Source organism: Tyto alba, unplaced genomic scaffold, assembly GCF_018691265.1.
Source record: "Tyto alba isolate M040663 unplaced genomic scaffold, T.alba_DEE_v4.0 Super-Scaffold_8, whole genome shotgun sequence".
Taxonomy (NCBI): domain Eukaryota; kingdom Metazoa; phylum Chordata; class Aves; order Strigiformes; family Tytonidae; genus Tyto; species Tyto alba.
The window spans coordinates 7,434,901-7,449,008 of NW_024881329.1; the positions used below are offsets into that span (position 1 = coordinate 7,434,901).

Consider the following 14,108-nt stretch of genomic DNA (forward strand, 5'->3'; position numbering starts at 1 on the left):
AAAGATTTAGCTGTGCTTCTCTTAAGAAATGCCAACAGAAAACTGGGCTCAAATGTGTTTAAATAAGCATAGAAAGTTACAGTATTGCAAAAAGAAAACTATTTTGCTTAACTGAATTGAGCTGAGATCTGTTGGATGTAGACTGGTAGTGCTTCTGCTCTTCTGTAGTTGGGATAGAGCATTTCCCTAAAGCAAATTGTGTGGAAGAATAAAATACCATCAACAGACAGGAAAGCCTTTTGAGTGGGGGGGAGTCTACTCCGCTTTGGGACACCAGCAAAGACAATACTAGAAATAATCTCTTGGAAGGGTTTGTGTGTCTGCAGTGCAGATGGCCCCCCTGAGGTTTTTAATATGAGCCTTTGGGTGAGGAGCAAGGGAAGAACGTGAAAAGGAGGATGAGCGTTTCTAGATCTGATGGCGGTTTGTGTTTTCTCAGTGATCTTGATTCTGTAGTCTCATTTAATATACCGGAGGAAGAGCATTTTGATGTTAAAGCCCTCTTTGCAGTATTAATTTGCTAGCCAATTACTCAAGCAGAGCTGTGTTTACAAGCTTTAGATGACTGAACTGAAAGTGGAGAATGTCTCCAGTGCTGTGCTATCACGGCATGTGTGGTTAGGTTATAATGTGTGGAGCACTTGTGCTTCAAACAACAAAGTGCAACACCCGTAGTTTCATGAGAAAAGCTTTTCACTGGAGAGCTCAGGTTTTGCCTGAGCATCCAGATCTTCTAGGGAAATAAAGCACTGTTTCCTTTGAGCAGTTTATGTATGCTTCTGAATGAGACTGCCTGTAGCATTTACTCTCTATTTGATCTTTATGCTCTCCTTCCCCTTTGAGAAACCTCACTCACAAACTGTGGGTAGAGGACTATTCTGGAACCTGCTGTAACATACAGCTAAACTGGATGTTGGAGAAGAAAATACCAGACCTTGCTTTCCAGTGATCCTAAGGTCTGTGCGACTGTAGCAAATGTTTCTGGCTCAAACTGTGAATTCCCTATACCACAAGGGATTGTCTGTGGATGTAGTGTTTAATGCAAATCATGTTTTTATCTGTTACTTAGAATCAGCTCCACCATGGGAAGCAGTGTTGCTTGGTGTAAAACCGCCCCAATCTTTCATTTGCTTTCTTTACTGCTACCATAAATGGCCATATTGTAAAAACATTTGTTGACTGCATGTGGTGTTTGATTATGTAGCACCTCAGCTGAATGTTTGCTTGCAGTTTCTTGATGTGGTTCGTAATAGATGTGGCTTTGTGTAATGTGAAAGTAGGTATTTGCACATAAAACTGTAGTTTGTGGCATCTTATAGTGTGAAGCAGATCTTAACATAAGGACAAGTCTGCTAATGCTCATCTTTAGCATGCTGTGTGCCTGGGTTTTGTTAATTGAATGAGGATGGTGCCTTATAAGAGATGCATTTATTTTCTTTGCCTTGGTTATAACATCACTTGGTTTGGGGGTAATTATATTCTTATTGAGGTAAAACAGTCCTTGATATTAAGATAATAAATTCTCTAAAAGTGTAAAAGGCAGAATTAACCCCAAACTGCTTAGGAACTCTAGCTCAAAGGTAGTGTGAAATTCTCATCTAACACTGTTAATGCCATAGATGTTGTGTAGTGTTGGTGATCCCTTTTTTTTTCCCCTCTATTCTATGTGGTGTCTGTGATAATTCCAAGGAAAAAGTAAGCTCCTGCTGTTTCCTACATGTTTCCCTGCCCTGTGGTTTGGGGTGGTGCTGACTAAGAGTGGTACTACACCTGCAGGTGCAGAGATGAAGAGGAAGAAACACTGTGGTTGGTTTTAGTATAAGCAAATGTTTTGCTGGTAAATACGCTTTTTTTAGATGGAAATTGATGCTTGCTTAAATATGTAGACTAAATACTGAAGGCAGAAGCATTTTTAATAAAATTTGAGGACATAAGCGTGTTTCCATTTGACACTCTTTTGACTTTAAAATCTAAAGTTCCTGAGGCTGAATATTCTGGCACTGCTTAAGAGCACTTGAATTGCGCTTACTGGGGCTGTAGGATCTCTTCCTTTTCCCTGTAGATCAGCTACGAAGGTAATTTTAGCAAGACAGTGCTTGTAACCAGTTCTGCGCTATGAAATCCGGCTCACATGTCAGGATTAGCAACTGTAAAACCACTTGATAGTTTCTGGTTCCTGGAATTGGAGTCTGTACACATTTCCCCATATGTAAGTTGCGACAATATTGGTCACATTGTGCTTTTAAAGCCTTCCTTAATTGGGAGAGTAACGCTGCTTGAGAACTTGCTTCTGTCAACCTACCTGGTAAAGGTTCCTGCTGTGAGTGATTCCGCTCTGTGGCTGCTGCTGGGGCGTTCCTGCGTGCAGCCACGTGCTCGGGGGGGCAGAGGGGGGCCCCTCTGTGTGCCCTCTGCCCGGAAAGCATCTCCCCCTCGCTGCTTGTGTGATTCTGATGTTGGTGTGACTTTGTGCACACTGTAAAAATAATTTGGGTAAAATAGGTACTGCCCGGTTTGGTATTCTTGAGCTAAGCATAAGCAAGTGTGGCTTGGGGGTGAGGCACACAGAGAATGTTAAGTTTTCCCTAAACTTCAGGTGTTAGTCTGCATATTCACTGGTTTAAAAGTGAGTTCACTGATTCTGAGCAGTTTTGTGCCACTGAGGTGTTGATGTAAGTGTATAGCACAGACATGGCCACAGACCTCAAAGAGAAATAAAACATAGGGGCTGGAGCTACTGCAGCATGTTTGGGCTGACTTGGGACACTGACACAAAACATGGAACAGTAACTTCTAAGCCTTCCCAACCATGAGTCTGGTGGTCTGGGGTTTTGTTGTTGAGAATAAAATTTTCTCTACTACCTTTTTAATTTCTTCTAGGCACTTCAGCTAGCTGTCTCTAATGTAAAAGTTCTAATACACAAGGCTTTGCTTCTGAAAGGTCAGAAATTAAATGCTACATTTTCTATTGTATACCGTTTTTGTGTACTGTACTGCAACTTGCCACTTGATGAGAAAAACAGTCTGAATTATACTGTTGTCATATGTGAAAGAATAGGAAAGGAGTGATAACCTTTGATCTTGAAATCTGCTGCTGGTGCTAGTAAGAGAGACTATAAAGAAACTGTCCAGGTGCATTAAGATTTAACTTTTCTGCAAGCACTGATTAGGCTGAAAATAAAAGTATTGCAATCTGCTGGTATTTGCGATGGAAAATGCTCAGTATTACTTTTTTAAAAGTGGTTTGTCCAGCTGAAGCTTCATTGCAGTTACACAAGTTGATGCTGTAGGTTCCTTCAACTCCATATATTGGACTTCTAATCTCTTGTTCTTACAGAAACCTGGAGTATTTGAACCGCTACTTATGAAACAGTAGTGTCTGCATGTATGAGACCAGCCTCCGTTTTAAAATATTTGTGCTTTTTGACAGGTATCATGCCTCATCGTGATTTCAGGTCAGCTTGCATCACTGAATCCTTGTCAGGTATCTCTCTGCTGAGATGGAATAGGATTTCTCTCTGTTGCTTCAGGGGAGAAGTAACTTATCATATTGCTTTGCTAAGTTTGGTTGACAATGACCAAGTCTGGTCTCTTTTTTTTCTTTCCCTCTGTCAGAATTGGATCTGTCGATTGCTGTGCCCAAGCAGTTGAACAAAACAAAGGGACTGCTTGTGTGCCAGGAAGATCTGAACACGCTGTCCCCAGCGTGAAAAGGCTTACACAGCCTGCTCTACCTTGGAAGAGATCTGCTTCCCTCCTTTTCACTCTCACAATTAGGTGGATTAATCTGACACCTTAGGCTAGAGACAAGGCAAAAAATGCTCTTAAGGTTTTTGTTGTTTGGCTCTAAATTCCAGACTAAGGTTATGAGTACTTCTTGATGTGTCTGGGTTAAAAATCTGATGCTGAAATATTAGTCTCTTGAAAACCTTCTCTTTGCAGAGAGGACATTAAGGTTATGGAGCTTGTGGCTGGACTCGGGAGTGACTGGCACGAAGGTGCTGTCTCCTTCCTGGTCCCTGTGGGAGCCCACGTGCTGGCCCTGCCCGGAGCTGCCAAATCTGAACAGTACAGATCACGTGCTAAAAATACTTGTTGACCAGTACAAATTCTTCCTCTATCTGAGGTTATACTGCTTAGCCACAAACTTCTGAGAGATGGTTTTGGGAGTTGGAAAACACATTTTCATCCTGGAATACAGTGTGATGGCTGATACGAATGGGCAAAAATACTTGGTGCTGGGGCAGGGCGGGTACTCGTGGCTGCAGAGCTGAGGGGACTGTGGCGCAGGGCTCGCACAGCCAGCCAGGTTTGGAATGGCTTTTGTGCCCTGTCTGTTGTTGTGCAAGGGAAACTTAAGAAACTGCCTTGTTAAAAGTGTGCATTTAGCCTGTAGGTTTTTTATTGTAGGTTTTTTACTGTGAACTTTTTATTGATAGCTTGCCAGCTGCAAGCTGTTCAGATACCCTTTTCTAAGAGGAAATTACCTAGTATGTTTTCTTTTTAATTGATTTTGCTGCATATCTTGCCATTATAATATGTGCATCATGCAGCTTCAGATGTTGGCACTCCTGAATGATTAGCACACTTTCAAGAAGTCCATTATTTCATAGGTAGGCAACCAATTCTTTTGTTATCATTTAAAATTTTCATGTGTCAAAGATAACTGCTTTGTATATTCTACTTAGTTGGGTGAGGATTTGGGGGGAAGGCTAGTAATAATTAGCCCTGCTAATGAAAATAGATGGCTAAATAACACAGGTGCCATTTCAGCATTCTTGACACTTCTGGTTATGGCACTTTCAAAACTTAAAGATTATAGTAATTGTCTGTAGCCTGCAAAATGAGTCTAGACAGTCTAGTCTTAGGCCAAAAGGTTGGAGTTGAATAAATACATAATTTGGGCAAATAAAGCTATTAGAACTGTGCTTATCTTCTGACACAATAGTTCTTATTGGATATAAGTGCTATTTTATAGCTTTTTCCTAAATAATTGCCTTCTAATGATCTGTCAATAAATCTTTGAAAAATAAAGTACTCCAGACTTTGCTAATGAAGCTGAATGTTTTCATGTTGGATGTTGTCCAGGCTGGTGTTCAAAAATTCCATGGGATTCACCGTGGTAATAGAAAAAATTATACAGCAGGAACTAGTATATTGCTATCTATGACTACAATGATCTCACTCTGAAAGAACCATATTAACTTTTAATTGCATATGTGCTAATGGTTCTATGTCTCTTTCTTTTCTAACAGAACAAGTGATATAACTTCTGGAAGCTTTCACTCTTTTGGTTTAGTCCCTGTTTAGCACTATATATATTAAATATTAAAAATATTTATTTTTATGTATGTTTGAGTTGGGGGGAAAAGTATCTTAGTGATAGGTTGTGAGCTTTCCTGAAGTGTCTGGACACTAAAGGTGGTTTGTAGTTGGCTAGTATTTGGACAGGGGATTTTTTTCATTTTTAGCTGTCAATTTGAACTGTCTGGTCTCCTGATTGTGCTGCAGGCAGCAGAGAACTGTGGTAGAATTACACCATATTACATTACACCATATATCTTGAGTCTAAAGATTTTGTGTGTATAGGAAAAGGTATTCCAGTAACTTCTGCCCCATCAGAGGATTTTTTTTTTTTTGAGTAACCTCACTTTCTTTTCACTTACAGCTATGTTCCCCATTATCTGGTTACGCACATGCCCTAAAATCAGATATGTACTTTTTAAAATATATCTCGGGCTTCTTGAGTTATAAAAACCCGAGTTCATCCTGAAGAGCTTGTGTGAGCTGCTATGTTGAAAACTGTCTGAACCTGATAAAATTTTATAGATGAAAAGATAGTATGTAGCAAACATTTTAAACATTCCTTGAATTGTAAGTGGCCGAGATCAGGAAGACTAAGTACTTGGGGTGTTTATATTTCTTGCACATATTTACTGTGAAGCAAAAATGAAATAAAATTAGGACTCATATGTTTGCAATATGGAGTACATCTTACAGTCAAACATGTTTCAACTTGAGAAATTGCATAGCTGCCTTCAAAGAATTGTGTAGGTGCTTACTGGCATTAAAAGGCATTAATTCAAGGCCTTACAAAGAAGTCTTAACAGACAGGGAAAGTGTACGTTCTCTGATGTTGAGTAATGAAAACTATCACCAGGAAGTATTCAAGAGGCCAAAGTTTAATATATGTATTGTCTAGAACAGGTCTCTGTGTGAGTGTGTTTGGTGTGGTTTGATTTTGAGAAATTTGAGAATTATAAATGGCAGGCAAATGTTCACAGGCTGGTGAGCTGCTAATGCTGAGTTGATGTACAGTGTGGAGAGCTGTAAGCTAGTAGCTGAAAGGAGACGTAAGCACACTGTAGAATCAGTTTGAGTTTGAAAGGTGAAAGCTGCTTTTAAAAATGTATCAATCTGCTGTTTAAGGAAGATACTATTTAAAAAGATGTTCCCATGCATTTCAAAAGATCGATTTAAAAAAATAAACTGCTCTTGTTAGCATTCATGTTATATGCATGTAACCAGTACCCATTCTGTCCATAATTCAAGTGTTGAGGCTGCATTAACACTTTACAAGAGTTATTCTAACAGTATGTTTAGGCTTGGCAGGATGTTAGCAAAAAGGCATGTAATTTTTCAATAAAGTAGTCGTAACAGTTTTCTTTAAACCTCCATGATTTGAAGCTGCACTGAAAGGCTGCCTTAGTTATGTTTCAGACGCTTTATTTTCCCCAAGTGAATCTTCTGTCTCTGGGTGGATTCTTAGTTTTTGCACAGAATCTTGTAATTATCTGTTTAACAGTTAAAAACCCTCCAGACTTCTATCTGTAAGCATGCGCTGTTTTGCATGTCATGCCTTGGGTGCCAGGTTTGAGAGTGAAAAGAAGGGAGATGCTTTCCTGTGCTGCTGCAGCCCAGGTGGGCTTGGAGAAGGTAAAGCTGCTTTATTATAAGTAGCAATTAGGGGAAGGCCAAAAACTAACAGGCAATTTTTTAGGAGTGTTGAAAGGTATAAAGAGCTGATAGATGTTCCCTTTCAGAGCACAAAAGTCAGTTTGATTTTGGTCTTTCATCTTCCTGAGTCTCAGTCCACTGTGTGACCTGCATAGTAAGTTGATGCTCCAGAATGAACGTGGCACTTAAATCCTTAACACGAGTCAGTCCTCCTGAACTGTGGATGAAATCTGTGGCATTTCCTAGTGTATGGCTATCTAGAGAAACATCACTGGGAACAAGTGTGTTAATGGATATGAAGTTCAGGTGCTCATTTTGGAAATACAGGAAAATAAAGGTGCATGGAGAGAATTCAGACATTTTACCTTCTATAATCTTTCTCCCCTTGCTCCCCCCCCCCCCCATCCTAACTCGTTTCCCAACACCTATGAGGGAAGCAAAGTTAGTTTTGTTTTTAGGCACTTTGGGTAGTGACCACAACAAAGCCCGTAATGAGAAAAGCGGTGTTATATTTGGCTATGTACAGTAAACATGCTCATGCACTGAACACAGATTTCTTAATAGTGTTCTATTAAGTGATCTAATAGTGATCACTGTATATGGGAGGGCAGGAAGGGGAGAGAGGGAGAGAGAGAAGAGTATGTGGCCATATATAGGACTAATTCATACTCTGTTTAGTGTTTCCAGACCAAGCACAAGCCCTTGACAATCCCTGCACTGCATAAAAGAGTTAAGGGGAAGACTTACCCATACTCAGTGAAGTCAGATGTTTCTTATTCGTACTATATCTTATTCAGAGTTTAAGATTTGTATCTCTTCTGTCTTTGAATTATGTGTTGAGGGTAAGCTAATGGATGCGCTCTGAGGCCACCATGGGTTATTCAAGAACTTTGCATTCTCTGTTATGATTTTCTTCTTTAACAGAACCATTAATATTTGATTAAGCAAGTACTTAATCATAAATATCAGTATTATATGTATGTGTAATTCTATTTCTTCAGGAAGAAATAAAATAATTTTTCAACTTGTGTATGAATTTCCAAAGTGTTTAGCTTGTATATGGCTCATGGCATCATTCTTTTGTTATAACTTTCTTCAGTTTAATCCTCTTCTCTCTGTGTCTGTTTTCACTATTCATGAAATTATCAAGTGTTTCACATCACTGGATAATTGCAGTAATTGTAGTTACAAATGACATCTATTCCCTGGATAGCCATAACAGTGCTGGCAATATACATTAGAACAGTGGGAAGTAGTGTAAATTGAGGGAAGCGTCATTGATTGCTTTTAAACACTGTCTAGCTTTTTTTTTTTTTTTTTTGAGGAAAGGAACAGGTGCTCTTACTGTTTTTAAGAGTTACTTTCTTTCAGTTATACAGATTTGTACAAATTATGGGATAATTAGAGGAGGCTACACTTGCCTTCTATAGCAAGGTCCAGTGTTTTGTCACCTCTGCAGTCTTGTCTTTATCAGCATAATTCTAGGTGTTTGGTCCCCCACTCCCCCCAGTGTTCAACACCAAAATTCTTCCCCTCGTTCTACGAAGTGTGTCTGTTTACACCAGCAAGGCATGCTCAAGGCTATCTCAAGCACTTCTGTTCAAAACGGTGCTGGGTTGCTGCGGGTGGCTCCTGCCGTGTCTCTGGTGGTGTGTGGGGTGCCCGAGCCCTTCGCAGCAGTGGCGCTCCCTGTGTCAGCCCCAACAGCATTCATCTCCCGCTGCCCCAGCACCGACCAGTTAGACCTGTCTGGAAACAGCAGGTCCCAGTGAACCACATGCTCTCTGGGAGGTATATGTTAGGTATTTAACAAGCTTGTCAAAGGCTATCTAATCAGGGATGTGCTTTGGGTTTGTTTTTTTTCTGTGACTGAAGTACATGGGGCTCTGCAAAATACTAAATGTGTATGTTTTGCTGTGTCTGTTTCTTTATTCTGGAATGAAGTCAAGGTTTAAGTTTGCTTCCAGAAGTCAGTTCAGTTTTTTTTCCTACATGTTTTCCTTGTTTTCTAGCCAGCCAACTCAAATATTTCTAAAGAAATGGCTTGAGGAGCCTTCTTTGTGGTGTGAAAGGAGGTTCTTCAGTTAATCTCTCCAGGCGCTGAGGCCCTAGAGGCTCCTTTGTTTAACCGCTGGTTCTGCTGGGCGGGTTAGGTCTGGCAGGGCCCAGCGTAGTGCCTCGGCGAGGTGGCAGGTTAGGAACATGTCTGTGGTGACATTGAACCTGTTTGTGCTCCTCGAGGGACAGGGACAGAAATGTAGATTAAAACTCCTGGAAACTGTCTCCAACCTCCTCTGCAACCTGGAGGAGAGCACAGCGTGACGCTGGTCGTGGTGGGATAGACATGGCTGCTGTGTCGCTGCTCTTGGGCAGAAGAGATGAAGGCAGAGGCTGTTGAGATTTCTATGGGTGGCAAAGCAGTGGAGGTTGCAAACTGATTTATGTAGCCAGTCATTCAGATCTTAATTCGTGGTCTGAGGTACTTGGCTACACCATAAAAGCCATCTCAGACAGAAGGGTCCTCCACTTATGGTCCTACTGACTGGCCAGGGCACTAGAGTATACACCACTATAGCACTGACTTTGTCTATGACTTGTAGCAAATACCAGAAAAACTAATTTAAATGAAGAAAGATGTTTAGGAGAAAACTCAGTCAGGTTTCTGTCTTTTTCTGGGTTAAGTATTTCCAATCTGATCAACATGGTGTGTGATAGGGCTGTGGCTGATGCTGTTATTTGTTCTGTGTGCATGGTGAAGACATGTTGCTACAGATCCTGAGTTGGATTTTTATCTGTTGAGTGGGACAGGAGCAGATAGATGTTCTTGGTGAAGTGCAGAGGATATGAGGTAAAACCTAGAGAAGAGATGATAGTGTTTAGAGGCAATCAAAGGAGAAACTGCCATAAGAGGTTATCTGTCAAGTAGCCTTTGTAGCCTAGGAGGTGTCTCGGGATCATGTATTTCAGGTATTTGGGTTATGTACTCAAGTCTAAAGCTGAAGCTTTGATATGTAGCATTCACCTACATGTTTGTTTTAAGTTCTAACTTACAAATTACAGCGAGGAAGGATTTTTGAGCTATTTACAATGCTGAAATTGTAGATGCTATTTAAATCCAGAGCTGGTCTGTAACTTCAGCTGGAGGGTGGAAACCCTCCTATTTCCTTGCCTTCACTGGGTTGAAACCAAAAATTTAAACATGTGGAAAAAATTTAAATAAGCAACTAGTGGATCTTTGAACCATTAGGTGTATATTTAGTAAATACAAACGGAGACTATAGACACAGCAAGGATGAATATGTATTTTGGCATCTACTGCTCCTTTAACTTACTCATAGTGGTGTGCTTTCACTGTACTGCCTTTCGTTGCATGTCCTTCAAGCTTTGTGTAAAGATAAAAAGAAGCATGTTATGCAACCAGACTGTGGACTGCAGTTTATAGCAACTCCCCATTGATAGCATCTGACTTCTTTTTGGCCTTAAAACTTAAATGTTGGTGCAAAAGAAAGGCATCCATTGGCTTTTCAGTTTACAAAGCTGAATGACCTTACAAAGAGTAAAGAAAAAAAGCTGCCTAAAAGCTGTGAAGCTTCACTGGGGCTCTCCATCTTTCCACATAAGAAGTCTTTACTTAGTTGTTATTATTAATTTATGGAGTGGAACTCCTGGACTTGTAAGTGAGTCCAAGTAATGGAAGAATTCCCTTATGTATATTAATGGCAGCATAACAAAGGCGGAAGATGATAAACTGAAAGCAGGTTTTCACACATTCTCCTTGCCAAAAGACTTGAGATTGAAACAGTGTTTTAGGGATTACTATGACTTTACATAGAGAAAGACTGCTAGAGCAGTATTTGGTCCTGAGTACCACAAATAGAAACTCGTGTGAAGGTCAGGAGATTGTGTTTGCAAAGCACACACCTGTCACCTTAAAATGTATAGGAAGAGATTTTGGTGTTGGGTTGTCCAGCGGCAAGTGATGTAGGTGGTGTGGGGATGGAGTTTTGTTGTTGTTTTTTGGTTAGGTTTGGTGTTTTTCCTCTGCAAAAGGGCCTGTGTTCTTGGCAGGCTTTCCTGTCTCTGGACTTGATTGCCTCAACAGTCTTAGAAAGAGGAAACCTAGAAAATGTGTTGCATAATATTTTGGGTAAATTGAATGCTTGATGAGACTACTGGGCTCAGCTTCTCATTTCCCTTCTAGGCGGTGGGTGGAAAGAGCCTTGATTTTGCTAGTGATTAAGGGAGCGGTGTAACAGAAGAGCATTTTCAAGTTACTATCTTCATAGAAGGAATGTAGTTTCTTCTAATTATTTCCTGCAGGCAGGGGCCAGCTGCAGTGGAGCCAGCTGAATTGAATGAGATGTAGCTCCTCCGATTGGTCATAGAAACTCAGCTGCACCTAGAAGAGCAGATCTGACAACCTGGTTTGTAACGGGTCACCCTGGAGAGTGGTCCAGTGTGTTTTGTCCTAACTGGCATCTGAGACACCTGCTGTGGCTTTCTGGTATTTTTGTAGTTTAGCAGGGCAACTGCTTTGAGGTGTTAGGACTTGCACATTGCAGCTTTCATGAAGGAGACAGCAGTAGTCGGGCCTGGGTAGTCAAGCGCTGTGGTGTGTCCATGCTTCTCTAATTTCTCTGGATTCAGTATCAGTTTAAAACCAGTAGGTTGGCAGTGGTTTCCATCTGCTGGAATTGCACTCCGTTTAGTCTTTTAAGCAGTTCTGCCACAAACTCTTTGCCATCTACAAAGCTACTTATGCTGGTGTATGGTCTTGGGCTTGCTGGGTGTGCAGGCACCTTCCCACTGCTGCAGGATGGCATTCAGAGGTAAACGCCTCATGGAACGTTTCAGGATATGCTCTGCTATCCGTTAGTTCTTTAAACACTTTCTGTACAGCAGTAGTAAGGTCCATTTCTGTTCAGGTTGATAAACACTGTGTCTGCTACATCTCGTTTTTGTAAATCAACTCTGGCTGAATAAGGCCTGCAGGCTGTGGGTGACATGCTCCCTGTGGCAAATAGTCCCAGTGCAGATTGGGAAGACTCCTTCAAAACTAGCAGCTCTTTCAGGCATATTGGTTTTGTCCAGTGCCTGGAGGTAAACCACAGTACTGATTGCCTTGCAAACCTCTCCTGTAGAGGCTGTGACAGCAGATTTGGCAACACAGCTCCACAGGAGGGAAGAAATTGCTTGTAAGAGGCTTGTTAAATGGGGGAGCTCTGGCATCTGCTCATTCTGAATTTGAGATGTGGCTGATAGTGGATCAGGGCAACTTAGTCTTGCTCCCTTTTTTGAGGGAGGAACCATGTTCCAGGTCTCTGTACCTTGTCTGGCACTCTTGCATTGTGTGTAGTTTCATTTAAAAAAAACAAAACAAACCCAAACAAGAAACAGACCAAGAAGGATGGAGGGTATCACAGAAATGCCCTGGAGATTACAGAACATGCTGTAGTTCTTGGCCCTTGGACAGATAATAAGGAAAACATGAAGAATCCCTCTGAGATTATTATGGTTTTCTTTTTCTGACCTCGGTGAAAAATATTGCACTTGCAGGATATAAACTGGCTGCTTTAGGTGATCTGCTAATACTGATTCATGAGAGTGAAATAAATTTGTACCAAATTCTCCTTTTTAAATAAAACTTGGCATACTTTACTGCTTTATAGATATAAAGGGCCAGACAGTAACTTTGAATTCTTCAGGATAGAGAAATGGAGGTTGAAGCTGGAGAGGGATAGGCAGTTTCTTCCAAATCAGAACCCTGAATTTCTAGATATGTTGATAATGATACCATGTTTTAATTACATAGTGTTTTTTTATAAATACCACTTTGTTTCCTTAATGAAACATAGGACTTAAATTCTCTTCCTCGTGCTATTCCCTTTTAAAGGCATGATTTTATGTACACATTTATATGTTCACATAGTGAACTTCTCTTCCATCTTTCAAAGACTGTTAAAAGCCACGGAAGACTTAAGACCTAATGTATAGTTTATGAATATATTGAGTCCTCAAAAAGTCTGTTCTTAAGCTCCTGGGTAGCACTTTTTGAGTCATGAATACAGGAAAAAGAAGAGACAAGAGTTTTGGAGGCTGTGTTTTTTCTTCTGTAAATCCACAGAGAAGCAAGGCAAAGGGAAAACTTGCAGTTGGAACAGTGTCTTCTGGGGGCTTGTTCCGTGGTGAGATGTTCTGCTGTCTGCACTCTTCTGCTGGAAAACCTGAAGTTAGTTTATGTGCTTCATTTAAGATCCCATGCCTGTTGGTGTGTTTGAATTTGGGGGGTAGATTGTGGTTTTATTTTTGTTTAATTTAGTGTGGGTGAGGTTTGGGGGGTGGGTGGGATTGCTTAGCCTGGGTGAATATTCTAAACAAGAAAGAAACCCATTTCTTATCCAGAAATGAGCAAGTTGACTTACATGAAACACTGTGAGAAAGGAGTGAATTACAGCATCTCATCTGTCACAGGTATCTCTGGTGGGACAGGTTTCTGGGATTTCATCCTTCTCAGAGAGGAACATGGTTGTTTTCACGTTACTGTTACCTAAAGGTAGCTGGTTACACAGTGGTGCTGTTGATGCAGAGCAACTGAGACTACTGCGTAGGTGGAGCCTGAGAGTACTGTTTACTGATGTCTACATAAAATGCAAAGGAGATGTGCAGAGCTGTTCATTCTCTCTGCTCTAGGGGTCAGCAGTTTTTCGGTATGGTGCCAGATCTGAATGAACAGATCAACAGCAACTTGTACATACTCTGCCTGCAGCCAACTGCATGACGGTGAGGTTGTGCTATATGAGCATAGGTTATATATAGTATACACAGCTGGTGAAGTGTGTTACAACTGCTGATGTGTTCTCAGGAAGGCAGCTGCAGCTCAACTGATGAGCTCTGCCAGGGAACCCCTGTCCATGCTTCTAAACAGAAACCTCGTGTGGATGAGCCCAGATGGTGGGGAGTCATCTGGGTGCAGTCAGGGCAGAGTACTGCAGCCAGCCCTCGTGGGCTGCTCCAGACTGAAATGGGACAAGAACAAATACAACCACATTAATGGAACACTCAGCAAGAACAGCGTTAACTGTATTCTGCACTGACAGTGATGTGTCTGGAGAAGGTTAGTGGGCTAGTGCTGTAATTTCAGTTATTTCCTT

At 41.1% G+C, this 14,108-nt stretch overlaps 1 protein-coding gene across 2 annotated transcripts in view; it reads left to right on the forward strand.

The window, feature by feature from the left end:
- Nucleotides 1-14,108, forward strand: part of RRAS2 (RAS related 2) — a 42,953-nt gene that overhangs the window by 15,196 nt on the left and 13,649 nt on the right. The window contains exon 1 of one of the 2 annotated variants that reach the window (XM_033006972.2): nt 13,701-14,071. The exons of the other annotated variant lie outside the window; for it this stretch is intronic. Within the exon in view, the coding sequence (XP_032862863.1) occupies nt 14,057-14,071 (15 nt within the window). The 5' untranslated portion in view covers nt 13,701-14,056. Of the gene's footprint in view, nt 1-13,700; nt 14,072-14,108 lie in introns of those variants that run through there. 2 annotated transcript variants of the gene reach the window in all.